Source organism: Triticum urartu, chromosome 1A (genome assembly GCF_056163025.1).
Source record: "Triticum urartu cultivar PI428250 chromosome 1A, HENAU_Tu73, whole genome shotgun sequence".
In the NCBI taxonomy this organism is placed as follows: Eukaryota; Viridiplantae; Streptophyta; class Magnoliopsida; order Poales; family Poaceae; genus Triticum; species Triticum urartu.
In genome coordinates this window covers 36,290,855-36,317,940 of record NC_141873.1, presented here as the reverse complement: position 1 = coordinate 36,317,940, position 27,086 = coordinate 36,290,855, and the positions used below count along the sequence as shown (strand labels likewise).

Below are 27,086 nucleotides of genomic sequence, written 5' to 3'. Positions count from 1 at the left end.
TCCCCCTCATCACATTATTATGAGAAGTAGTCATGGTAGATAAGTAAATATATCGAGCCAAAATGTAATATTACACTCATCAAAATTAGTCATGTCAGCTCGTTGGCTCTATCGCGTGTTATCAGGCATCATGTTTTTTTAGTTTGTTTTACAAACCCGTAGTTTTTTTATTATATGTATAATTAACTTTTTCTGTACTCACCATAATGCCAGGCACGGCCCATCTAACCACGTGAGTGGCCCCACAGGTGGGCTATCTTCCCGGCAGCGCTACACCAGCCCATTTTGCTAGGTTCACATCGATCTTTCCCCTTTTCTCGTTTCCCTTTCCAAATCCCTAGCCCTCCCTCTCTATTTGCGCCTCCAAATCTCGACGGCGAAAGCATGACAGCGAGCTGGGCGTTGGGCGGCGGCGGCTACGGCGGAGAAGAGCAGTGGCGACCGCAAGTTAGGTCGAACCCTGGGTCCTGCAAGCAGGTGGGCCGGATTCAGTGGCACAGGAGGCAGCGGCGGCGGATCTAGTGGAACAGGGGACGGGGGTTTCGTGGGCGGCGGCGGGCCGGGAGAACCCACGGCTAGGGTTTCTGCAGTCCTGCACTTTGGTGGCAAAAAGGTAAGTTCTTTACCGTTGTTCTTTACATCCCAGCATTATCGCCCAATCACCTGTGGCCATGACAATCTCCATCTATGTGGTCATCAGGAAACTCCTAGTGGCCGTGTCTGCATAGATGCAGACAATTTTGGCAGCGCACTCGGGGGATGTGTGTTTGAGGTTAGTCTACTGAGCATGATCTTCAAACTAGTACTGCTATTGCGGTCAAGCTGCAAAAAGTTCAGTGTTTAACGCTTGCAGCGACAAGTTCAGTTATAAAATGACTTGAATTGCTCATGATTTATTTAGGATGATATCACTTCTGAGTATGTTGAATGGGTTGATGGGGAGTGGGATAGCAAAGCAAAGTCATTCATTAAGTATCTTGCCATGAAGAACAAGAAACTGGAGACTAAGATTACAGAATATGAAGCTGACATTAAAAGGAATGAGAAAGAAAAGAGGGCAATGGTTAAGATGCACAAGGAGATATTGCTCTATAGGGATAGGATTTTAGGATTTGTAGGTCTTCTGTATCTTGGCCTGCTTGCCATTATGATTGCTGTCATAGTTAGCAAGTAGATTGTTCATAAAGTTATTGACATCATTGTAATTGACATGATGAAATGATGCTAAATTATTTGCTATTCATTTTATGGGCAAAGTGTAATAGAGATTGCAGCATAAATAACATGGGGCCATCATGTTTGGTAGACAGTGCACTTTTGGCATGTTCTATATTTGGCAGACAATGCACTTTTGGCATGTCCTGTATTTGACAGACAATGCACTTTTGGCATGTTCTATATTTGGTATGTGATGCACATGGGCACATCACCTAGCAACACTACTGATTTATGTAGCAGACTAGTTCATTGTCTTGTTGCAACATAGGAGCAACATCTAGCAGCTTCCATGCAACACTGAAGCAAAGCAACAATACATATTCAATATTCAAAAATTTAACTGAACTTGGCACTTAGGGTGAGCAGTAGATATTTAGTTCTTCAGCCACAAAGAACCCGATCAAACCGTACCGATTGCATAACTTATATGCTTACATATAAAAGCATACCTAACCAACATCAAACCCAAAATAATGTTAACTTATATGCTGAAACATATAACAACATACCTAACTTAAGATAATCAGCATCTTCCTCCTCTTTCAGCAACTGTGCCCATCTTCACTTCTTCAGAAATTTGAGGCGGCGTGAGCGGCGCACCACACATGGAGAAGCCTTCTTCTTGACCACCGTTCTGTTGGACAGCTGCGCCACCTGATCCTGAGCCACCTCCTCTTCTTCGACCTTCACTATGCCAGGGAGGAGGGGAAGGAGCTCGACGTCGATGGGCATTGTCTTGCCACCCTTGACGGCGACCGGCGCTACCATCTGCAAAGCGTCCTCCTCGCCCTCCTCATGGTCCAATGGCAGCACTGGCTTCGACACATGGTGGACTTGGTAGTCCGGGCTGACGGGCGCAGGGACAGCGAGCTCGACGTCGACACGGTCCGCCCTCGAGGCGACGCGTGCTGAATCTGGCCGCAGCGTCATGGTGGTGGAGCGGTACATCCACCACCTTGCGCGCTGAACAGGGGAGTCACTCAGCGTGGCCTCTCGCATTGCCCACACGAGTAGGACAGCCGGCGGGACGCCGCGGCCGTAGGGGAAGGCGCGCTTCCTCTCGGCATCGGTGAGGACTTTGACGAGGCCACGCGCGTGGTTGACCAACATCTCCGTGCTGGGGAACCAGCCGCACACCTCCGTCAACTGCGCGCGCCACCCCTCGTCATCCCCGGCGAGGTCAATCATCGCTCTCTGCCAGCCGAGGCTTCTCTCCATGGAGGCGGCTGCAGCGGTCGCCGGCGAGGGTATTCTCGATCTACTGTAGGTGGGGATAAGAGGGGAGTTCGAACCGGCGCCCGTGGGAGGTGGGTGAGTGTGTGGTGGGGAGGAGAGTGGTACAGTTACTTATTTAATGGCATTTAGGACGTGGGCAGGGGAAATGTACAATAATATTCTTTCTACCTCCCGCCCCGGTCATTACACAGCCCCGGTCATTACACAGTAAAGAATTTTTTGATTTTTGTTTACAGGGAAACATCTTACTTTAGTTAAACAAAGACTGGGATCTCGTCTGCTAATACACTAAGGATACAATCACGGGGCCAAAGCCTCCAAACCAAAGAAACACAAGCGCCTACAGCTACCTTAGCCGAAGTATGAGCCGGCCGATTAACACAGTAAATAATTGAAGCAAGTTTTCTACTCTTGTTCCTTCTCCACTTTTCTGCACCTGATAGAAGACAAGCTAAGTTAATGAATGATACGAACTTTAATAATCCACAATGCATACAAACACTTACTTCTGATTTTGTTTGCATTTCTTGCTACGTCTAGTGTGTCCTACCAATTTGCAAGCACCACACCGGGTTTTCAACTCATCAAAAGAGAGTGGTCTACCATTTTTCGAGACAGGGCGGCTCTCATCTGCCTTTGTTGCACCTTTTCTTGACACTTTCATAGGATCTTTAACCTCAATCATGTTGCCTTCACCATCGTCCACATATTCAACTGCACACTTACTGATATCATTTGTTTGCTTCAACAAATTTTCCTGTAGCAGATCATACTCATGACTCTTAGCTATCACAGCCTTTAAACTCTCCTGTAATTGATCCCACAAAGTAGGGTGTTTGCATGCCGCATGCATAGCTTCAGACGCTAACACACTGACCTGGCTATATTTCATTGTTTCACCGGCCCCGGTCCAACCAAATCCCAACAGACCGCTTGTGCGCCTCGCGGGCAGTCCCAACCTTGCTTCTTTCATGAACCGAATAAGAACTAAACACTTTGGTATTTCAGATATGTTCAAGTGCTTCAGTACATGGAATATGTGCTTGCAAGGTAGACCCTTTCGAATCATTCTTATGCAGCTGCACCTTATAGTTTCTGCGGAATTTACTGGTGTATACTCCACCCAAAAACGGCGCTTCCGGTTATTCTTCCAGGCCACGATGTACTGCTGTGATCCGTCTCCCAGCTTAATTTCTACAATCTCCATGCCGTCAATTTTTCTAAGATCATCTTGCAACATATAGAAGTTTGCTGGAGTGAAGACGTGAGAAGCAGCTATCTCAAGTTCCCTCGAGCTAGTAACTGGCACCGGTAAACTCTGTGAGGTCGTGCAGTCATCTCGCGCCTTGTTTTCATGGATACGCAAAACAGCGTTCTCATAGTGCAAAATCATATCCACCAGGGTCATTTCACCGTCTAGGTGGAGGTGAAGGCATGAGTTCAGGCTTTCACTCCGTTGGTTGCTTTTCATGCCAAGCCAAAACCCCTCAGTTAGATATGCCGCGGCCCACAGTCTCCTCTTCTTATACATCCGCCTCAACCATGTTACAGTTTTTTACGACTGCCATCTTTTGGAAAATGCGTGCCATCTCTCCTCAAACGTTGCCGTGGACGTGCTATAGTACAGAAGAGTTCGGAACTCCTTCAAGGACTTGTGACTGAGGTGAATCTTCATATTTTTCTCTATGTGCCACGTACATATACGGTGCCACACGTCTGGCAAGACTTCGCGAATTGCCTTGATCATCGCAGCGTCGGCGTCTGTGATAACACTCTTAGGCATCTTTTGACACATGGACCTCAAAAAAGTCTGCAGAAGCCACACGTATGTCTCCTCGGTCTCGTCTGAAACTATGGCACAACCAAAAACAGTGGTCTTCCGGTGATTGTTAAGACCAACAAAAGGTATGAATGGCATATCATAGCGGTTCATCTTGTATGTGCTGTCAAATACAAGCACGTCGCCGAAGTCCTCATAGTCATGACGAGACTGGGAGTCGCACCAGAACATCCTATTCAAATGTCCTTCTTTATCTAGCCTGTACTCGAAAAAGAAGCTAGGATCCCTCTGTTTCCTACTGGCCATGATGCCTATGGCTGTGGCAGCATCACCTTTTGAAAGCAGCTTCCTCTTCTCCTTGGCGCAAAGGTTGTATATTTCACGCCTGGTAAAACCAACACCGTCGTACCATACATGTTTGCTGATGAAGCAATCCATCATGTCGTGAATTCTAATCCCTGCAGCTCCCATGGACATTATCTCATGCTTCTGGTACTCTTTGATTTTTCTGTGGGACCACAGAAAAGGTACCTCGTCCGGTCCTGCCAACATATGGCTATGCTTGTCCTCAAAACTTTCAACATACCAAACCCCACGCTTTTGGTCAAGCTTGACGGTCAGGTGCGGTTCGCAAAAGCAGCGTGTCTCGGCTCTGAGCCTACGGCTGTGTCCTTCCTCGGTTAGCAACTTGCTGTCATGTTTCCCTTGTCTTGAACAAACAAACCGCCTATAATGCATATGACGTGACTCTGTTTTGCTATACCTGACCTTATTCTTTCTAATGCTGAAACCATTATCTCTAGCATAGCTGTTGTAGAAAGCATACGCAGCATCATGAGACGTAAAGGTCATTTCCATTATCTGCATGAACATATCCCTCATCATCTGCACTGGCAGTATCTTGGACATTTTTTGCCCCATCATCTTGTGTCACCTACACAATCAAACCACAGCCATGAAAACAGATTTCTAAGGTTTAACATTACTTACTTCCATAGAACATTGATTACACACATATCTCACTCATGATGACCGATGACTCGGACTCCCCAGAACCAGGTGCATCTAATGATTCGTCGTTAAGGCCTGTCTCCGCGTTGGATTCACCGTAATAGTCGTACGCATTATGACAGTCGGAAATGAACTGAAAAATACAACACAAATACATAATTACTTATCATATAATATTCCAGAAGAAATTCAATTTGCATGCCAACAAAAATTTTCACTTACGCACCTGATTAATGTAATCTTCATTCGAGAGCTCCGAGTTGTTTTTCTGATCATCATTAAGCTCATCGATCTATAAATTTTCAACACAAAGATTTAATGTTGTCGGATGCCACCAAAAAATTACAACATGACAATGCCACTCACATTAAGATCGTCCCATTCGTTCCCATTCTCTGACCGATCTTCACGATCTGAATTTTCATCATCTGACCAATCTTCTATCCAGTCTTTCATCAGTTCTCCAAACTCCATGTCTACCATGATACCAGTTAACTCCTCGTCCGCCATTTCCTACAACCAATATTATGTATCATCACATGTGCAAACATTATCAATGATGAAATGTAAAACACATAGCACACGATCACGGATGTTATGTAAACAACTGCAACCGAGGCCGTTCAGATCTGCCCAACTTAGTAAGGAAGATGGCCACGACACCCGTCGTGATCACTTTCAATCGGGAGGAACTGCACGATCTCAAAAGCTTGCTTGATCTGTGATTACCTCTGCCGCCGGATACCTAGGTTAGCCGCCACATCAAATAACGATACCGGTGGTGCGCACAGCCGACGGCAACCGACGCTACGTGAACCCAGATCATGAGGAGCAGCACTACCGGAACAAGATCCACGATCGCATGCGCCGCCGGGTAGCATGGTTACCCGCCCCGCTAGGTTAACCACTACCACTGGCGGCGGTAGTTCGTTCGATGTTGCCGCGAGCGAGACTAGAGGGGGGACGCGGGATGCGGTACCTGTGCGCGCTCGTTGGAGATTCACGATGTTGTCGTGCCCGCTGTCCGACGGGATCGCCGGCGACGAGATAGCCGCCGCTGGAGATCTACTACGTGACTTATGGAGCTGCGTCAATGCTCGCGAGATTGATGGAGCTGCTCGCGTGAATGATTGGATTCGGCAGGTCTTACATGGACGTGGGGTCGTGTGATGTATTTTTTTTCGGACCATGGTACTATACGTATACGGTCGGGGTTATACAGGGCCTGACAGGGCTTGGATCTGGGCTGTGGCGGGCCAGGAAAAAAACAAATTCGCGGGGACAAAAATACCCCTCTGAAATTAAGTTAGGGGGGAGCACTGGAGCAGGGCTCGACGAACACTACAATAAACGTGGTTGCATCCATACTCTTCTTTTGAGAACACAAACCATCCATTTTTTTTCGATTTTACTATTCAATCTACCCCATTGGCAAAGTTAAAACGACAGTCGAAGGGGTCAGCAATTGGTAAGTCACTTGTATCCACGTAGGTCCCCAAGTGAGAATAACCAGTGCTGAATTTCAACTGAACGTCTTGAGAAGCTCTATTTTCGACCTCTAGCAGCGTGACTTGATTACTCATCCATTTCCTATCGTTCCCAATCTCATTAGACACTCCAAATTTGATTTCTTTTACGACTTTCGCATTCGAAACAAAGAACTTGGCAAAGCCAATATCTTCCTCGTCGCCTATGTAATTATTCAACACCAGTACTTTGAGATGGCTCTCAAGGCATTTGATTGGATTGGGGTTCATATGTTGGGTCTAACCCTAGCTAGCTCGATCTGGTTTTCAAGGACGGAGGTAGATGAAAGCAAACAGGGACTCGCATGTTTCTGGCAACGTACGCCCCGGCGCCAAACGCCCTCTTTCTTCTGTTATATAAAGCTGGACACACCAGATCGTATCTGGCCTAACAACCTATGTATAACAACCTGGACGCTCTACCAAACTCAGATCACAGCCAGGTTTGTAGCTAACAGAAACGCAGCGCTAACGGAGCCTCCTAGCGATCCGGTCTTCCATCGATCGTGAGCCCGGCTTGCTCGTCCGCCCGACCTGGACGCCAGGTTCCTCCTGTTGCACCTGCTGCACGCTATCTCGATCGCCATACGATCGCCACAAACCGGCTAGACTCGACCCAAACACACACGCACACATATGCTGGTGACCACGGACAGGAACGCGCACACACACGCGACGCACATCCACACACACACGGTTTATTCCTAACAATCTCCCCCTAAACTGTGACCTACAGGAGGCCAGGTTCTTCGTCGACGTCGGCGATGAGCGCCTTGTCCTTCTTCGGCTGCCGGCAGCCACAGGGGAAGTGGCCACGAACGCCACAGTTGTAGCACTTCCCGCGCCGCCGTCTCGTGCCCGAGGCCACGCTGCTCACACCGTCATCGTAGTCGAGGCCGCCGCCGCGCTGACGTTGCCGTGCCTCCCACTGGGCCGCTGTGAACATCAGCTGATCGCCGCCTCGTCCGCCGTTGTCCTGCGTGCGCCGACGTAAGCGTTCGTCAAACGCCTTGAGCCTGCTCAACGCCTCATCGAACGCCATCGTGTCCACGTCGCAGAACTGCTCGATCCCGGCCACCGCGGCATACAACCGATCGGGCACCGTGTCGAGCAGTTTTTTCACCATGGCGGCGTCGCCAAGCGTCGAGCCAAGGCCAGCATACCTTGCTGCCATGCCGCCGATCTTGCCGGCGTACGCGTCCAGCGCCTCCCCCTCCTCCATGCGCAGGTTATCAAACTCGCCACGGAGAGTGGAGAGCCGCGCCGCCTGGACCCGATCGGCGCCGACGAACCTCGTCTTCAAGCTGGCCCATACCTCAGTCGCCGTCTTCTTCATCGATACCTGCATCAACAAGTCTTTGGAGAGCGCACCGAACAACACCGCCCTCGCCGTCTTGTTTTTCCCCGCGTAGACCGCCGCGTCACCGGCCGGCGACACTAGGGCTGGATCAAAAGCTCGTAACTCGCGAGCTTAATGAGCGCTCGATAGTTCGGCTCGTTAAGCTCGTAGCTCGCTTCTTAATGAACAGAGCCAATCATTGATTTCAGCTCATTAAGCTTAACGAGCTTAACGAGCGAGCTAGCTCATTAAGCTCGTTAGTAACAACACAACACATATTTTCATTTTACGTGACAAACTTTTATAGCACCTTAGCCCATCTATTAAATCTAATCGACATACGAGACAACAAGCTACTGCATTTCTTTTTATAGCCATCATATTTCGTCTTGAAAACTGCACCTACACATTCATCATGTATATCGTAACACATTATAATCTTTTAACGAGCGCTCGCGAGCGCTCACGAGTTTAACGAGCTTCAAACGAGCCGAGCCGAGCAGGGTTTTCTGATCGTTAATCTTAACGAGCTTAATGAGCCGAGCCTTAACGAGCACGAGCTTAACAAGTACGAGCTTAACGAGCCGAGCTGCTCGTTAGTCCACCCCTAGGCGACACCGCTTCCCAGAGGTTCTGGGCGTCAAGGATGGCTTCGGCCTTGATCGCCCACACCGTGTAGTTGCCCGGTGTGAGCATCGGCATCGCCATGGACACCGTGCTCCCCCCGGCGCCGTGCGGGACGATCGCCATGGCCACGAGCAGAGGAACAAACGAGGCTCTGATACCAATTGTTGGGTCTAACCCTAGCTAGCTCGATCTGGTTTTCAAGGACGGAGGTAGATGAAAGCAAACAGGGACTCGCATGTTTCTGGCAACGTACGCCCCGGCGCCAAACGCCCTCTTTCTCCTGTTATATAAAGCTGGACACACCAGATCGTATCTGGCCTAACAACCTACGTATAACAACCTGGACGCTCTACCAAACTCAGATCACAGCCAGGTTTGTAGCTAACAGAAACGCAGCGCTAACGGAGCCTCCTAGCGATCCGGTCTTCCATCGATCGTGAGCCCGGCTTGCTCGTCCACCCGACCTGGACGCCAGGTTCCTCCTGTTGCACCTGCTGCACGCTATCTCGATCGCCATACGATCGCCACAAACCGGCTAGACTCGACCCAAACACACACGCACACATACGCTGGTGACCACGGACAGGAACGCGCACACACACGCGACGCACATCCGCACACACACGGTTTATTCCTAACATCATACTGATGCATGTCAATCATCTCCACCTTTAAGGTGTCGTCCCACTGCGAAAGGGCACAACAGATATATGTTAAAGTAGTTGCTAACTAGTTGACTTAGAATACAATGCGAATTAAGTATTCATTTATCATTTAAAGCGAACAAAATGGTCACTTACAATGACATGGAGCTTTTCCAACCAGGGGAAGCACTGGAGGATATTGAGAACCGCATTCAAATCTGGGCCAGCAAACTTGAGAGCCAAAATATTCACAGTGCATATCGAATGGCTCAAGCTGGGTGGGATCGTTCCCTAAAGAAAACAATGCATGGACATTAGAAACAATTCTGCACTGTCTAGGATTTGTTCAATGCAAGAGACAATAAGGGTGGTGCCGCTACCTGCAAGATTAGGTTTGCAATCTCGATTTTGGAAACGTGGGGTGACAAAGGCCCCAATATCTTCACTTTAGGCGCCTTATGTACTCGAATAGTCTCACCATCTAAGGCTGGACAAAGTAGCCTTTCAAGGTGAGGGACGTCCTCGATAACCAATTCTTGTCTTCCCAAGTGAGTAGCGATGAACCAGATGATCCTCAAAGTTGGCGAGCTAACACGAAGGCAATCGACGTCACGAATATCCTCCAGAAATAGGGTCTCCAAAACATGGCAGGCAGAGAGCAGCACATGCAAGGCTTCCTCCGAGATGCTAATACTCCACAGAGTGAGTTGCCGGAGGAGGGGGAAATTCAGACAAGGTGCATTCTCACTTGGGAACCTGCACACTCCAAGTCCGGCCACGACGAGAGTCGGCGCCAAGTGGAGCGCGGACGATTGCAGCGGGTACCGGTTGCTGGACACGTCTGCTTTACCCAACAGCTGGAAGCTGATATCAAGCTCCTCGATGTTGTGGAGGCACCGGGAGTGGAACCAGCGCTCGATCTGAGCGTCATCCTTGGCGTACCCTTTTTTTGATTTGCGGAGGCAGATGTTTTCAAACGTGAAGCGGCCGGCCGGTCCAAGGTGGTCGCGGAGGATGCTGGAGACGACGGATATGCGCTTATATTTGTTGGAGCAGATGTCGGTGCCGTCGAGGTCGAGAGGCATGGAGCGCCAGAGCGGACGCCATCCCCGGGCGACGGCCTGCGTGCGCACGCCGTCCTTAATGGGGAGAAGGGAGATGATGACCTCAAGGATGGCATCGGGAAGGCTGCTGATGAGATCGCCCTGGGTGGGCTTCGGGAGATCGCGAGCCCTTTTCCGTGCCCTGCGTCCGGCGGTCCCATCAGACCTACGCCTCTTGGCTGCCCTCATCTTCTTGGCCGTGGGAGCTGCCTCGGCTTCCTTCTTATTGGTTGCCTAATTCTTCACGTCCGGCGGCTGGACAGATGAAGAATACGGAAGGGCCAGGGTGTCAAATTTGTGATGATTTTATAAAGCTATATATTTCATTTCCAACGCTACCATGGCTAACGTGAGTGTACGCCTCCGAAACGTACTCTGTCGCCGAATCCTACTAGTATTCGATCATAGCATACGGTCACGGATCGTGGATTTACGGATTCACTATTTTGTTTTAATTATACAGTATACTATATTTAGTACCAGATCAGCCAAGCTTTTTTTAGGGTTAGGATCAGCCTACCTAGGATCATGGATTCACGGTACACATGTGCTATACGTGACGTAAAAGGCCAATGTCTACAAGATATGATTTCCTATCTCCTACTCACTACTGAAATTTCCATTTTTGCCAAGCGCCAAAGACATTCGAGAAAGCGCACTCGTCAAACACCGACTCGGCTTGATGTCTCATGGCAAAATTAATTTGCCGAGGTTCTTTTCCACAGGCACTCGGCAAACATGCATATATAAACAGCTTTGTCGAGTGCCGTGTAGAGTGATCTCGGCAAGCACGACACGTTAAAGGCGGTGCCAAGCGAAGAGACATATACTGAGTTGCTTGGCGCTGGAACAGGGCAACACCACGATCAATGAGGACATGCCATGTGGAAAAACATTTGTGTCGCGCCCTCAAAGCAAGCACTTGGCAAACACGACATGTTAATGGCGGTGGCAAGCGCAGCAACATTTGCTGAGTTCCTCGGCGCTGGAACAGGGCAACACCATGATGGATGGGGATATGCCATGTGGCAAAACATTTGTCGCGCGCCCCCGAAGCAAGTACTCGGCAATGCCACGGCGAATGGAACGCAACAGGTATCATGGCGTTTGCCAACATCATCGTGGCATGCTAGTAAACCTTTTCCGATTATGGGGGGCAGGGCACGCCCAGGGGGTAGGGCATGCCCCCTACCTTGTGGTCCCACTGTTGATCTTCTTTTGTACTTTTTCCTTTTAGTATTTTTTATATATTGCAAAATAATTTTTCGTAAAATTTCAGGTCATTTGGAGCTCCGGAGAATAGCTATATCTGTTATGGCTCTTTTATGTCCAGAATTTCAACTGCTAGCAATTTCCCTATTCGTGTATATCTTGTATATTAAGAGAGAAAATGCATGAGAATTGTATCATAAAGTAAAAATATAGATCCAAAACATTGTAAATAATAGTAGGAAAACATGATGCAAAATTGACGTATCAGAAGGTACCTGGTCTGTCTGGTGCAGCCCTCCCGGCAACGGCGCCAGAAATTTTTCTGATGCTTGTAATAGTATTGGGACTCCCCAATAAAACTCCCCTTGTTCTTGCCTGTTGCATGTATCAAATCTAGTAGCGATAGCTATAATAAAAAAACATATAAGTAAAAGAAAACACCGAGGAATTATAAGATCTGTTATTTGTCATATTTGTAACTTGTTATTTCAGTGAGATGTGTATTGAAATATATGAAATTACTTCCCTGAAATATTTTTCAATGTGGTGTTGCAAGTTGTTAATCTAATTTATGTGAAATTTATATTTCGATGGGGTGAAACTAGATTATTTTAGCCTATGGAAGTGTTATATAATTCTCAAAATAATTGCAATGTTTTTTTACATTGCTTATGCCACTCTTTTGTAATACCAATTTTCACTCTTTAGTGAAATATGTTTTTGAAAGGATTAAAATATGTTTTTTAATAAAACAAATCAGTTCTATGAAAGTTAATAAATAAATAAATTTTTTAATTCAAATATGTGTTTTAAAAGATTTTAAATCCATTTAAAGTGAGAGAGGGTGATCGTTGAAAAACATGATGGCATTGCTATGTATGTACTGTTTGTGTGTGAAATGAGACATGCCTCAGACGTACGTGTAAAGTGAGGGGTATGGTTGAAATCACGTGGATAGGCCCTGCTAGTCAAATCACGTGGGTTTACCCAATATGATGAAATACACTCACTTAAATAGAGAAAACAGTAAAACACATAAATACAACTTATGACAACTTTTGAGGTCGCAAGATTCCATTGGTTGGGGAACCACCGGTACCTACCGGCTCCGGTAAATAGGACTTTGTGCAGTAAGCACACAGGTTTCCATGCGGCCCACCAACCGCCAACCTTATCTCCATTCCCTTCCCCGTGATCGTGAAGCTCCTTTCTTCCCAAACGACGTTTCCCTTTCTTCATCTCTAACCTATCGCTGAGCTCCCTCCGACATGAGCGCTACAGCCAAACACTGGTGCTCGTGTGCAGCACTCATTGACCTTCTGGGTGATGCGACGCAGCAACCGCTGGTGCTGCAACGGCCGCTGGTTGCATCGCTGTCGCTGTGAGAAGTGAGGCGTCCTCATCGGCGTCGGATGATGCAAAGAAACAGGGCACGTGCGAGCTGCTGCAAGGTGGCCGGTGCTGCGAGGGACCGGCGACCGCCCGTGTTGTGGACCAGTGCTCGATGCGACATCAACTACTACAAGCAGGGCCGGGCCCACTGTTGTGCCAAGTGTGCGGCCCGCACAGGGCCCATAATTTTGGGGGCCCCAAATTTTATATGTAGGCCTAGTAATTTTTAAAGAAAAAACCTAGATCAAGGTCGCACTGGGCTGCGAGGCGTTGGAGCTGGGCCTATGTCTTTTGGCCATCGAGCACTACGCTCGGCTCTACAGACTACCGCATCGATCACCAGCGCGTGCGCCTTGCCAGTGGACCGCATCGATCACCCAAGGCTCCTGATCGTGAATAAGATGGAAAAACAGATCTCGTGAGATGGAAACAGATCGTGCCTAAAGAAAAACGACGACCCGGCGAAACCGTCGTCTCGAACCCTCGATCAGGCCCCTGTTCTCGATCGCGAAACCGTCGCGTCGGCGACCCGGCGAGTCGGCGATGGTACTGAAACGGGATCCAGGGATCGTCTCATCGCCTTCGCCTCATCGGACCTTCCTGTTCCTGCTTCCTCTTCCATATTTCATACTCGTTGGCTCGTTGCATCGTCGAATCAATCTGTGACTGAACCCAGCCTCCAGGTGCTTAGCGAGTCCTTTTTTCGATTAACTTCTATTCCTACTCATAATTCCTAATTTTCGAATTAATTTTTGACAGAGATCGTTACTTCGTGTCTTCATTAGAGATTACGAGGATATCATTGAAGATTTCATTAGAGATTACGAGGATATCATTGAAGATTTCATTAGAGATTACGAGGATATCATTGAAGTTTTTCAAATAAATAGCAACTGGGAATTGAATAGGTATGATTTTTTATACGTCCTATTGTTTTGTAAGACATTATATTATATACATTATAAAAAAATTGCTTCACATATATACATTATAATTGCTCGTAGTTCACTTTTTAGTGACGTAGGGCCCCATCTTTTAGTTTCGCACAGGGCCCCGGATTTTGTCCGCCCGGCCCTGACTACAAGATATGTTGCGACGGCGGTCCGGTGATGGCCTGAGTGCGGTGCTGTAATGGAGCATCGCCGGGGAGCCGTCGGCTGCGTGCGAGCTTTGTCGCGTCACATGGTCTGCCACTGAGTTGCAATGGAGCATAGTCAGGATTTGTCAGTGCTGCGTTGGAGCTTTTGCGGCGTCCCGTGGTGTTGCCATGGCGCTCCAATGGAGCTCGCCGGGAGTCGTCATGCTACATGCGGTGGCTGGCGTGGTGCTTCCTGCAAACATCGAGGTTGCTGCATATTGTGACCGGTATCGCCCTCCATCTTTTGCAGCAAACGTTTGTTGTGTGGGAGAGGGATGCAACAGATAGTGGCCGGCGGTTCGCTTGTCAGGGGCTTGCAGCATGGCCGCTGTTGTTTGGTCGCTGACACGGGTGCCACGGCTGGTACTCCGTTGCTGCAGTCGCCGGTTTTCACATCACCGTCGTTGGTAGTACAGAGGAGGTAGGCGTCACATTGATTGCCTGTGGTGGATGCGAGACAAAGAAGCAAGAAGACGGCTGCGTTTTGCTGTGATGGACGTACCCCTAATTAGAGGTCAACCGGTTTAACTTTGGCTAGTATCAGCCGGTTGACGGGTAGCAGCCGCCTAAATCATGTCTACTTTAGCAACTTCAATTGCTCACACTTGCATCAAAGTGTGACGTGCCGGTTGACGGGTAACATTTTTTTAACCAAAACTAACGAAGTGATTACAAATTGTGGATCTCATCACAAAGTATAGTACTAGTTCTGAATGATCCATCGACAACTCAAAGTAATACCCCGTACGTGCAAAAATGTTAACATAACACGAAACAAATTTCATCACTACATCTTTTCATCTGGCTCTAATTAAGTAGCTTTGGAGATTCTAGACATAACGGCCGCGAGCCTCGCAATACACTTGAACAGATCATCATAGACCGGCGGCACCGCACCCTTGCCGTCACATGTAGTCTCCATTGGCACGATCATGTAGCCATGGCCGGTGGACTCGATCACAGCGCCCGGACCGGGCGCAGGAAACACCTTGTAGTCCTCGTCGTACTCACCGTACATGTACTGATTGGGCCTCACGTACTGATCGGGCTTCGCCGCCACGCCACTCGCCGGCGGCGGGGGTGTGTAATCCATGCCGTGGTCGTACTCGTCGGCGTACCCATATGACACCGTGCCATTGCCGTCACACGTAGTCTCCATTGGCACGATCATGTAGCCATGGCAGGTGGACTCGATCACAGTGCCCGGACCAGGCGCAGGAAACACCTTGTAGTCCTCATCGTACTCACCGTACACGTACTGATCGGGCCTTGCCGCCACGCTCGCCGGCGGCGGGGGTGCGTAATCCATGCCGTGGTCGTACTCGTCGTCGTACCCGTACGCCACCACGCCACTGTAGCAGCGCACCACCTGCGGGCGGGCGGCAGCATTGCCTGCCCCCATTGCTGCCATGCTACTTTTTGTGGATCCCAGCAGCCTTCCCGATTCACACATATATAGCCAGTCGTGAGCATGTCGCATGCAGGGTCGGTGTAGGAGTCCGATTGGGAGTTGGGGCACGTATGCGAGGTGGCTTGAAAAAGGAAGCCGGGTATACTTCGTTCTCGAGATCAACCGGAACTCAAAACGACGATTAGCACACGGACATGAAGGCTATGCAGACGAAACCCTCGGCGCCGAGAGAGACGTCATGCACCTGACCCTGACCATCCATCTGGTCGTAGGTACGTAGGTCGGTCGACCCGATCGATCCCAAATTAGTTCAACTTGGCCTCTCCATTTCTTTTTTCATCCGGGTGTACGTGGCTCGATCACAGTAAAAAGAAACTATCGAGTTTGGTTGTTTGCATTAGGCCCAGCCAAACCGGCTCGGAAAGAAAAACTATTGTTTGGTTGTCTGGGCTACATCTCATCTTGGGCTGCACGGAACAGCCATGCTCGGCCATGCATCGGAGAGCACGGGAGACAGACGGGATGTCTCAGTAACTTTCCTCTCTCTTATGTCACCGCCCATACTACCGTGTATGTTGTAACTATCGTGCATGTGCGATACGCCTCTTCAGGAGGTATATCTATATATGTGTACAATATCATTGTCAATAAAAAGTGATTAATAAAAAGTGATTATTACTGTTCATCACGTTGTTTCTTTACATGTTATCACACGCGTATCTCCCATGAGAGTGACTACGCCACACAGGCACTCGCCGGACAAGGATTTGGATCGGTGAAGATGCCATCCCTCGCCTCCCTTCTCCTTGGTCTTCTCTGGGAAGAAGGTCGCCATCACTTTGTTGCCCAACAACACCGTCGGTTCGTTCGCTATCGATGGGGGGCATCACCACGACTTTCTGGCCTCGGCATTAACCGCCACTAGAACTTCGCTAGTAGACATGCCATCACGCGGCCGCTGGACTACGCCGTCATGCCATGCCGGTGAACCGGCGCCTGGCCACGCCATTGGACAACCGCTAGGGTTTGGACGTCGCCGGACCGAGTGCACCGCCGCCACTGAACGCCGAGATGGGCTTGCCAGAGCCTGCACCCGTCGCTCCATCCGCACCACGGAGGTGCCGTGTGCGCGGATATGGCCCATGCCCCGCTCGCACCACCGGCACACACCTGTCGTCACCCACGCCGGCAGAGGAAGAACGAGAGATCTTCGTAGACGTACCTACACGTGGCTACAGCCTGGCTCCAACGCGCGTCACCAGCACCGGGGGCGACGACCTCATCTTCATCCCGACTCTAGGACACGCCATGACCACCGCGGGCACGGTCACCACTACCGGAGCAAGTGGCAGCGTCGGGCCGGGACTTGGAGTGGACGCTGCGGGGACAAGCAGCGTCGGGCCGGGACTTGGAGTGGACGCTGCGGGGACAAGCAGCGTCCCTTGGGTGTTCGGCCGCTCCCCTGCTCCTCCAGGCGAACAGAGACTCTTCCTCTTCGGGATAGGAGGACTCCCATGGGGCAGGGGAGCGGATATCCGGATGAAAAAACAATATAGTCATTTACACAAATTACTAAATAACTACACACAACTTAATTCATTTTTTCATCAGGATGTAAGTGACTCCATCACAGAAAAAAGTGTTAGGATTAATTAATTAGTTTAATTAAATGGGATCTTTGCCTCTGGAACCGACATGCGGTTTCTCTCCCGAACGAATCACATCCTAATGCAACGGACGCGTTGTTCTCATCGTGCCTATTGTAACCATCCCGCATGCATGATGCGCCTGTTCAGGAGAGTGGAGAGATATATATGTACAATATCATAGTCAATAAACAGCGAGCATTACTGTTCATCACACTGTTTCTTTACAAAAAAAGGCTAAGTAGCTGTGCTAGTGCACGTACACATCTAGCAGCTTGAACAACACAAAACCTGGATTCACATAGCAAACAAAAAACCAATAATAACCATTAAAAAAACGATGGAGGGAGGGGGCACATAAATTCACGCGAGCGCCCGTGCTATACATGCAATGCTCTCTATGTCATTGTGTGTTCCTATTATTTTAAAATAATGCAAATCTCCCGTTTTATGTTGATCTCTTCTTCTATCACAACAGCGTCGGACTAAACGTTTCATCATTTCTAAACCAGCTTGCTTGTTCCGTGCAAGCCCAAAACAACTCATAGTTAGTGGGCTGCATGCAAGAGAGGATATGTGGTGCGGGGGCACGAGTCTCTCACGCCTGTTTTTCTTTGGGCATTACAAACGTTCATATCTTTTGAATTAGAAAAAAGAATCAAATTAAGTGCTGTCATCATATTCGTGTTTCTCGTAATGAGGGCTTTCAAATAACATACATTTTAAATATGTTTGGAAGATCTTTTTTTTTTTAAGTTAAGTTTCAACTCCTGAAACTTAGTACGAAATGGTAAGTTTCGACGGTTAAAACTTAAATCTTGCCCTGACCTCGAGGGGGATCCAACTACTTCGTGAATCACAAGGCAATCGAGCAGCCGAGTAGATGTGTGCCCGTGAGTTTTGGGGTTGCATGCCACATATATAGACAACACAAAGGGCTGGTTGAGCAAGCGCCCGCCTCCTACTAGATAGGCCTGCAATTAGGGTGCCTTGCAAGTTGGTTTTTTGTTGTACTACTACTTAAATGAAGGTCGGTCAGACACTCATATTTGTAATCGTCATAAATATAAACCAATCCACCAAATGTAAGTGACCGGACTTGTAATCGTCAAAAATATAAATCAATTGCATAAGTGTGACTGGTCGGACTTGTACTCGTCAACAATATAAATCAATTGCGCAAATGTGAGAGTGCACGGCTCACGCCACCTGATGGGCTGTCATCCATCATGCCTCATTGTGCCCCTGGCGCCACTTCTTGTTGCTATCACACCCTTCACCTTGCCATTCCAAACATTCATTTGGTCGACTTGCCCGTCTAGTGATGCTTCTCGTCGCCATCTCACCCTCCGCCTTGCCATTCCAAACATTTCATAACAGAGAGTTGGAAGAAGTTTATGTGAACCAATCACTGAGATTCATCAAAGAGGAAGAAGAACACAAGATATTGAAGCTACACAAAGTCTTGTACGAGCTACGGCAATGCCCTCCGGCATGGAGCATAACTTGATCGGACATTGATTTCTCTTGGATTTGAGAAAGACCCACTAGGACATGCAATGTACAAGAGATGTAAAGGAAGCGATCGTCTACTAGTCGGCATTTACATCGACAGCCTATTGATTACTGGAGCAGATGAAGATGTGATTGCAAAGTTCAAGCCGCAAATGAAGGAGTTTCTCAAGATGGATGATCTATGGCTATTGAGTTACTACCTCAGGATCAAGGTACAACAAAAGCCGGAGAGAGTCACGCTATGTCATAATACATATTCAAGAAAGGTACTTGAAAGTTGTGGCATGGAAGGTTACAATCGAATTGATGTTTCAATGTACTCTCATGTTGAGCAATAAGAGCAAAGCACCTGTGGTTGATGCCGCGGAATATAGAAGTGTCGTCAGAAGTTTGAGGTGTCTCATGAACACAAGATCGGACTTAGCCTATTATGTTGGTATTGTGAGTCGCTTCATAGAAACATCCATTATGGAACATTGCACAAATATTGAGAATATACTTAGATGTGTCAAAGGGACGACGACTTCGGTTGTGTCTATGTGACAGATGAGAAGAAGGAGATGGTGAAGCTGCTCGGCTACAATGATAGCAACACGACATGAGTTGTTGACGACCATAAAAGTATCTCGGGCGTGAAATACTTTCTCGATGGAAGCATAGTAAGTTGGCTATCACAAAAACAGAAAGTTATGAAATGAATTGAGATCCCGAACAAGTGGTGCTCAACATTGAGAACGAGTTTACAACTTTTCTACGCGAGGATCCAGTGCGGCGCAAAAGGATCAAGCACATTGATACGATGTATCACTATACAAAGGACTGCGTGGAAGATGGTAAGATGAATGTCAACCACGTTTATACCGATGATCAACTAGCAGACATCCTAACCAAAGCTTTGGATCGAGAGAAGTTTTTGGAGATGCGAAAAAGGATTTGCGTCCAAGTTGTGACATGATGATGTCATGTTTATGAGAGTAATTGTTGGAATTAAACACGACTTGATTCCCCTATTGGCTGATGTGTACTACATTGCAAAAAAAAATGTCAGAGTAGAAAAAGAATTGTGTACCAAATAGGTTTGGTGCTTGCCTTGTACACGTGTATATAAGTGCAGCCCTATCCCTCCCTCGTAATCAACCAACGGCGAAGCAATAAAGTACTCCCTCTGATTTCTTTACGGAGGGAGTATTCAACAGGAGCTTCACGTTCCTGTGGCAATCAGCAAGTTTCGTGTGCGTGCGTGCGTGCGTTGTGTTCCTTTGGTTGCAATATCCAAGGGTAGATTGATAGGAGCAGACTAGCTAGAGGAAGCTAGCCTTGCACTGCGTGGGTGGATCGATCAGAGTCAGCCTCGCTCGTTCGACGTCGTGTCATCGCTGTCGGAAGTACTCGATCGACATTGGGACTGGGTCAACAATCATGACTTTTATCTATCGATACATATTGTCTGCTGGACAAACCGTGTGATTGAGGCCCACAAGGACCTCAGATAAACCACATGTGCAATGAGGGCCAAATGAGTTAACGATCCTCAGATCAAAATGTACTCAAGCAAACCCAAACCGGTTCCAATTTGCACTTTGCAGACCTAACACGGCGTGCTGGTTCCTTAAAATAAGAAGTACGACCCACTGGTGTTCGTGGATATGAATGCATGTTTATAGAGTTTGGAATCATGTTCTTGTTCCTTTGCTAGCCACAAGTATTGTCATATTTTGAGAACAAAAAATTAAAATACCTGGAACAAGTTGCAAATCTCACAATCAAATTTCATATGTACAATTCGTGGGTAGACGTACGGGTAACAACAACTAGCATTTGATTGAGAACAGAATTGGGACATCAATCCTCCGGTCGATCATCTGAAAGATCTTTTAGTTGAAACTTCTGGCCCCCTATTTGTGCATCATTATGCTGGCAGTCAAAGACTGTTGCATGCATTGAACAGGAGAGATTGCTCTCTATGTTAGCTTCTGTGTTTACTTTGTCTTAGAAAGTTAATATGCAAAGACAAATTAAAGAACATAAATTTCACCATACCACAATGTTGGTGATTCTGGTTCCTCATACCTTTCTGCATGATGAGGTTGGCTGAGTTCCAAATGAACTAGATTTGCACCATCTCGAGCAGCAATGCTGCGCCGACTAGAAGAACTTGTAATCACCTCATTTGCTTCTGGCTTCCCATTTAGCTGAAAAATTGAATTGAACATGCATGACAGCTAACAGACATGCAAGATATGTTCGTGGAGTGCTCTTATATACTCCCTTTATTTATTTTATTTTTGCGTGGGTGGTACTCTTATACCTACGCACCTTATTTTGCAAATATATACTCTCTTGATGAATGATATTTAGTTTCTTGTGCAGCTCCACATTTTCTTGGTGTACCAGGTGTCCCTGCATTAAAAAAAGGTTATGCTAAATAGAAATAAAACGGGCCACCCTCTGTGATATGGTGGTAGTAGTGTTGCAATGGTTGAATCAAAAATTAACCTTCTTATTGAACTCTTCAATTTCATCAATCATAAGTTGATCCTAGAAAGAACAATAGGGTCAGTGGCACTACAAAGATGCACGATCATTTTCATCATCATAAGTTTATCCTGGAAAGAACAATATGGTTAGTGCCACCACAAAGATGCACGATCATGGGAACGTTAAGCATTACCTTTGCTAGTCGAATGTTATGCAGGCTCGTTTCCAGTTGCTTCTCTAAACCACTCAAGTCTTCCAAACCTAAGCCACATAGATGTTGTCCCAACAACTGCCTGAAGTGGTTTAGCAATTTAGTGCAAATGTGTTAAAATTGTTTTCTGAGTATGAATATTACATCTATTAATGATTTCAGTTTATGCTATTTCAAAGTATTGCACATGCCAAACCAGTAGCCATTTCGTTCTTAATTAATTTTAGTACATCACTCACATAAATTTACTTGGCATACCTATGATTTTCTTGCAAGTTATGTAGTTGCTGCCTCAGACGTTCTCCCTCTGCTTGCCAAAACTATAAATGGACAGTCACATACATATAGCAATACTTAATGTCCTAGAATAATGTATTTATGCTCTAGAACTTAAAATAAAACAACCGAACGGAGACAAACTATATTGTTGTGGTTTTGTACAATTATAGGTGAAATAATGAAATAGCTACTCAGTAGAATTACAAGAGCAACATGAACCAATCTTTAAAATATGCATATATGTATCACTAACCGATCAAGTGGGTGCGTTAGATATCATTACCATATTATTTTCCTTTGTGAAAGATGTTGGTAATGTGATCTCCTTAAATTTTGGGATAGAGAATATTTATCCATTTTCTATGTCATCCAAGCTTCCGTTCACTACAATGAAAATCTAAGGCACCGAGAATTAAACACCACTAAGCTAACATATATAACAGTCAGTACGTATACAAACAACGTTGGTTTCTAGAGCAACACATGAGATGTTATTTGCTTTATTTATAATTGGTTTTACATCCCACTTTCATCACAAAGCCTATAGCGTTGCTTTGTTCAATATTTGGCCAATATAGATAACTTCCTACACCACCCCCGCCCCACCCGTGCATGGCTTATAAGACAATCTTTTAACAACAAGAGTGTTGCCTCCCTTAACTCTGATGTGCCCTAACATCATAATGTTCTAGTAATCAAATCAAAATTTGTTTTTTCCCTGTTAATTCATATTTGCAATCCATGAAGTTTGATTTCTACCGGTATTGTAAATTCATTAGCTAATAGTGCACTTTGAGGTAAAAAATAATACTACACATTATATGGGTGCATCAAAACAATACAAAAATCTTAATTATTGGTTATTGTGGAACAAAGTTATAACATAGTAGATTGAAATTAGTCTAGCAACCTTGGGCAGCAGCGCGTTACTGCGGTGCCCAGGACAATGTGTTGGCAATGGATAATCAAATTAAGGCAAGACATCAAGGATAAGGTGGTTGACGGCCCATTCCGTCATGATTCTTGGTATTAATTTCCATCTTTGTTGCCATATGAGAAGGTACATTTCTAAAGTTATGATAGCATAATTGGATAGCTATGCCATGCATGGTATCCGCATGGCATGAAGGTGGGATAGTAGAAGATATGAAGGATAGACTCAGTGATCATTGAAGTAAACATAAACAACATGAGTCATACCTTAGCTTCTGTGCTTGCACTCATGAGCTGTTGACGCTCCTTAACATGTTGGTATCTTTCCAATAGCGATTTCATCCTGTAAACAAGAGATAATTTATTATAATATTAAATAAAAACTAAATCTCTTATCTTACAAATGAGGAAGATATAATTATGCACACTTTGTGAAGTTTTTTGTCGAAGAGAGGTACACGTGTGCCAGTGCATGCTGGCATGATTCTACGGCCATAGTTTCCATGGTTATACAATGTGTATGGGACACGGTTTTGAATGAATGTGTTGGCATAGTATGTGCATATATTATTTTTCTAAAATCAAAGGGTAACATTTTGATATATATTTCCACATAATTCGTTGTTTTCATATTATCAACCTAAATATTATTAAACATATTTATATATTCGTATCTTACATTTCAACACTGATTACCAGAGTATATACAAAAGGGTGTTTTTGTTTTGATGGAACCATACAAGAGGGTGTTAAATGTTGGAAACATCCAATAGAAAGGAAAGATGTATGCATTAGTGTCTTGAGTTTATTTGTCTAATGATCCCTACATAAAAAGGTAGTCAAAAGTACTTGTCAATCTCTCGTAAAAATGCACTTGTCAATATTATTTGGGGATAAAATGGAGGAAAGGTTGGAGGTCAAGAATTTGAGAGAGCATAAAAATAAGCACAGAGGTATTTCACAAAGTTAGTAGTGGAAAATAAGTTGGACAGAGAAAATAATGTGACTCGTGTGAATAGTATGTAGATTAATATAGTTGGAGCGGGGAACTGGAAATATCATCATGTGTTGTTTACTTTTTTATGTCCAGTTTAAAATATACTTCAAAGGAAGATAACATGGTGTCATTAATTATTTTTGTAGGGGCGCATGCACACTGTGAAGTTGAAGTGTGTAAAATGCAATGTTTTCTTCAATATGTGATGCTTTGGTTCCTAGATGAATGAGAACTTCAGAATGCATCACCAAATAACACTGTTAAACCACAAGCTTAACTAAGGTTACACATATCAAGAAATAACCACCAGACCTGCTCATATCTCATACAAGTAAGGCAAGCAAAATTCCAGCTCATCCTTTTACTATGGTGACATCTCTCGATCGTCAATATAGAGAAAGGAGACGAGTGGACTTCGCTATGCTCTGGGAAGTAGGAAAGTAAAATATCGCCAATAAACTAATTAGGAGCAGTAAGGTGTAACAAAGTTGAGATTGAGAAAAATACTGATCAAGAATTCAAGATTCAGAAAAAGCATCAAGTCTTTTTAATTTCATATTCTCTCCTTGAAAACCAACGTTCTTGGGTGGAATGAAGAAATGGATTAATTTGGCTCGAAGCATTGGCTGGTGGAGACCTAAATTAATATGGATTACTATTTAACTGTCGCTAGAGATGAGTTTGCAAAATCAGTCTATCTGGCATGTCTGTGCTCTTTAGCGAAATTTATTACCAAGCATCCTCCGAAAAAGGAGATAAATACAGTGGGTATTTGGATCTTGTATTTTAGGAAGACACATCCAGCCCCATATAGGTCACACAATCGTGAGTAGCAAAGGTTCGAAATTAACTAAGAGGCAATATATAGATCAATAGAACATATCAACTAAAACATCCATACATCTAGCTGAATAGCCCGCAAAGTACTGAAAGTATAGATAGATAGATCTATAAACAGTGGTGTACCCGGAGTTGGAACTGGAGTAGTCGTAGAGGCGTCCGGTGTTGGAGAAGAGGAGTACGGCTACCTGCGCATCGCAGAGGACGCCCAGCTCCCTGGCTTTCTTGAACAGCCCGCTCTTCCTCTTGGAGAAGGTCACCTGCCGGCTCGTCGTGTTTTCGATCTTCTCGATCACCGTCTTTCCCCGGACCATGACGTACAACCGGAGATTCAGAAGGTTAACTAAGCAGAGAGAAGCCACGCTGGCCGGCTAGCCGGAGATTTCTTACTAGCTGAGAGAAGAAGAGAGCAATGTGTGTGTCTGTGTGGGGAGTTGGTCACCTGAGGTTCGTTTGGAAAGAAGCATTGCAATATATGCTGTAAATGGACCCCATTATGCCTCATATCTCGTCATCTCAGCTAATCGTGAAATGGCACGTCGTCTCATGCGCGGACCAAGGGCCATAGATGGTGCATGTGATCCTGGAATATTGTACGAAGCCTAGCCTTTCTTGGTTCAATTTCCTGAAAAAGGCTAGACAAAGTTTAGTTATGGTGCGGAGAACCTATCTGGTGCAGTTCATATCTGCTACTGATTAAGATATTGCATACTCCCTTCGATCCTTTTTATTCCACGTATTAGATTTGTGTTAAGTCAAGTTTTGTAAATTTTGTTTAAATTTATATTAAAAAATATTAACATCTACAATGCCAAATATTTATACTATGAAACTAAATTTCATAATGAATATAACAATATTGATTCAGCATTGTGAATATTGATACTTTTTCTATAAATTTGATTAATGTAGAGATATTTTGACGTCGGACAAAAATTATATACAGACTAAAAAAAACTAGAGAGAGTACTAGATCTACCAGGGCGATTGATACAGGAGAAAATGTCGACTGTTAGGTGTACGGCAGCTTATCTTCCACTCATGTAATTTATTTCATTTTCCTCCGTACATAGATAAGTGCCGGCCGGCGATGTTCCGTACCGAGACAGACTTGTAAAATTAACAACTAGCTGGTCCATTCCACCAACCGCTTGCCTTTGGTTCCGTGTTCTTTGCACGGAAAAATACGTGCTGCTCTGCCAAAGCATCTAAGCATGTGCACCGTTTACTCTGCTAAAATCATGTGCATGGGAGGATGGATCGCGTTTTCCTATTTACAGCTTACTGCGGCAAAATACCCAAAAAGAGCAAATGCAGGACGGGCTCCACGGTGGACTTTAAAAGAATAAACATTTTATAAGTTTCCTTTGATGTGGAAATATGTTTTTTAAACTTAATCCACGGTGGACGGGCTCCACGCGAATATGTATAAGTTTCCTTTGATTTTTTTAACTTGGAAATATCATTTCTGAATCATTTGAAATAAAGTCCACCAATGTACCCGTCCACCAAGACTTCGCACTCCAAAGGGAGTGAGTGGGCCAGCCCGTTTAGCTATTCCAGATTTTCTGATTTTTGGATCCTTCAAGCAGGTTCCGGTTTTGCTATATCTGTTATTTATTATTATTTTTCTGCTGTTTCTTTTTACTTTTATATTTTTTCCTTTTTATAAAATTTCTCTTTTAAAAATGTCTTAAATTTCAAAAAATATTCCTGATTTTCAAATTTGTACCGAACTTCAAAATAAAATCCTGGTTTAAAAGTTTGTTTACAAATTTAAAACAACTCGTGTTGTCAATATATTTTTGGGATTTTCAAAAAATATTCATGTTTTTAAATATTGTTAGGAACTTCAGAAAATATTTATATTTACAATTTTTTTCATAATTTCCCAAAAATGTTCTGATTTAAAAAATGATTTATGAAAAAAAATGTTCACATTTTCCAAAAATATTCATGGTCTACAAAAATGTTACCAATTTTTTAAAATGGAATTTAAATAAAAGTTCATAAAATATGAAAACTGTTTGCATTGCAAAATGGGTTCTCAAATTTATTTAAACGGTAGTTACAATAACGACGCCCTACAGTGGCGAGCCGCTACAGTACCGGCTCGCTTCAGTTGGTCCCCTATAGTGTCGGTTCACTATATTACTTCGACCTGCTACAGTGCTATGTTCTCCCCCGCTCACTACACCCTCAAGCTCCCTTCGCTGGAATTGCTAATGGGCCGGCCCGGTCCCGTGCGCCCTATACCATGGAGCAGCATCTTGACACATAATTGTCGTATAGGAGGTCTCGGGATAGATATGCTCTCAGTTTGCATGTGTGTGAGTATGGGCATGTTTGGATGCTTGCATGGAGCCTAACCAGGCCCTGGGATGCAATTTCTGTGAGTTTGTTTGTCTATCTGGACTGCATGAACTTGGAACACTCATGGGCTTGGCTGAGAGGGAACGGTTGAATCGGATGTTTTTCCAGAGTCATGCTTTGCTGCCGAGAGAGACGGATGGGACGTCTCGAATATGGCTTAACTCACACCCCTCTCTC

The 27,086-nt window shown here is 45.6% G+C and overlaps 4 protein-coding genes across 5 annotated transcripts; all 4 read right to left on the bottom strand.

Annotated features, from left to right (window-relative positions):
- Nucleotides 1-2,956: 2,956 nt before the first annotated feature.
- Nucleotides 2,957-4,311, bottom strand: LOC147988826 (protein FAR1-RELATED SEQUENCE 9-like). The gene has a single exon (XM_087513565.1). It carries the CDS (start codon nt 3,983-3,985, stop codon nt 2,957-2,959), a length of 1,029 nt encoding a protein of 342 aa, XP_087369691.1. The 5' UTR covers nt 3,986-4,311.
- A 2,349-nt stretch (nt 4,312-6,660) lies between these two features.
- LOC147988824 (FBD-associated F-box protein At5g60610-like) lies at nt 6,661-10,712 on the bottom strand. The gene is made up of 4 exons (XM_087513487.1): nt 9,762-10,712; nt 9,538-9,672; nt 9,377-9,424; nt 6,661-7,011 (listed from the first exon to the last, which is right to left on the bottom strand). Exons 1-4 carry the CDS (start codon nt 10,671-10,673, stop codon nt 6,661-6,663), a joined length of 1,446 nt encoding a protein of 481 aa, XP_087369613.1. The 5' UTR covers nt 10,674-10,712.
- On the bottom strand, nt 7,502-8,860 carry LOC147988825 (uncharacterized). The gene is made up of 2 exons (XM_087513519.1): nt 8,716-8,860; nt 7,502-8,208 (listed from the first exon to the last, which is right to left on the bottom strand). The coding sequence occupies exons 1-2, from the start codon at nt 8,858-8,860 to the stop codon at nt 7,502-7,504; spliced, it is 852 nt and encodes a 283-aa protein (XP_087369645.1).
- Nucleotides 10,713-20,455: 9,743 nt separating the features above from the next.
- Nucleotides 20,456-25,041, bottom strand: LOC125546005 (MADS-box transcription factor 23). Of its 2 annotated transcripts, XM_048710115.2 has the most exons (8): nt 24,663-25,034; nt 22,967-23,042; nt 21,746-21,807; nt 21,470-21,569; nt 21,295-21,336; nt 21,115-21,198; nt 20,869-20,990; nt 20,456-20,726 (listed from the first exon to the last, which is right to left on the bottom strand). In XM_048710115.2, exons 1-8 carry the CDS (start codon nt 24,848-24,850, stop codon nt 20,720-20,722), a joined length of 681 nt encoding a protein of 226 aa, XP_048566072.2. In that variant the 5' UTR covers nt 24,851-25,034; the 3' UTR covers nt 20,456-20,719. The 2 variants fall into 2 exon arrangements, with proteins under 2 accessions (XP_048566072.2, XP_048566156.2); XM_048710199.2 differs by lacking the exon at nt 20,456-20,726 and having other exon boundaries at nt 20,814-20,990; nt 24,663-25,041.
- Nucleotides 25,042-27,086: the final 2,045 nt, after the last annotated feature.

What these genes read in the sequence shown, in the direction of transcription:
- LOC147988826 (XM_087513565.1), bottom strand. Translation starts at nt 3,985, where the DNA reads ATGTATAAGAAGAGGAGACTGTGGGCCGCGGCATATCTAACTGAGGGG.
- LOC147988825 (XM_087513519.1), bottom strand. Translation starts at nt 8,860, where the DNA reads ATGGCGATCGTCCCGCACGGCGCCGGGGGGAGCACGGTGTCCATGGCG. An exon ending in GGAAGCGGTGTCGCCTAGGG is followed by an intron (nt 8,209 to 8,715) that starts GTGGACTAACGA and finishes ATCCAGCCCTAG; the next exon opens with TGTCGCCGGCCGGTGACGCG.
- LOC147988824 (XM_087513487.1), bottom strand. Translation starts at nt 10,673, where the DNA reads ATGAGGGCAGCCAAGAGGCGTAGGTCTGATGGGACCGCCGGACGCAGG. An exon ending in TGGAAAAGCTCCATGTCATT is followed by an intron (nt 9,425 to 9,537) that starts GTAAGTGACCAT and finishes GCCCTTTCGCAG; the next exon opens with TGGGACGACACCTTAAAGGT. An exon ending in TTGACATGCATCAGTATGAT is followed by an intron (nt 7,012 to 9,376) that starts GTTAGGAATAAA and finishes AGCTAGGGTTAG; the next exon opens with ACCCAACATATGAACCCCAA.
- LOC125546005 (XM_048710199.2), bottom strand. Translation starts at nt 24,850, where the DNA reads ATGGTCCGGGGAAAGACGGTGATCGAGAAGATCGAAAACACGACGAGC. An exon ending in TACTCCAGTTCCAACTCCGG is followed by an intron (nt 23,043 to 24,662) that starts GTACACCACTGT and finishes TCTTGTTTACAG; the next exon opens with GATGAAATCGCTATTGGAAA. An exon ending in AACTTGCAAGAAAATCATAG is followed by an intron (nt 21,570 to 21,745) that starts GTATGCCAAGTA and finishes AAACCACTTCAG; the next exon opens with GCAGTTGTTGGGACAACATC.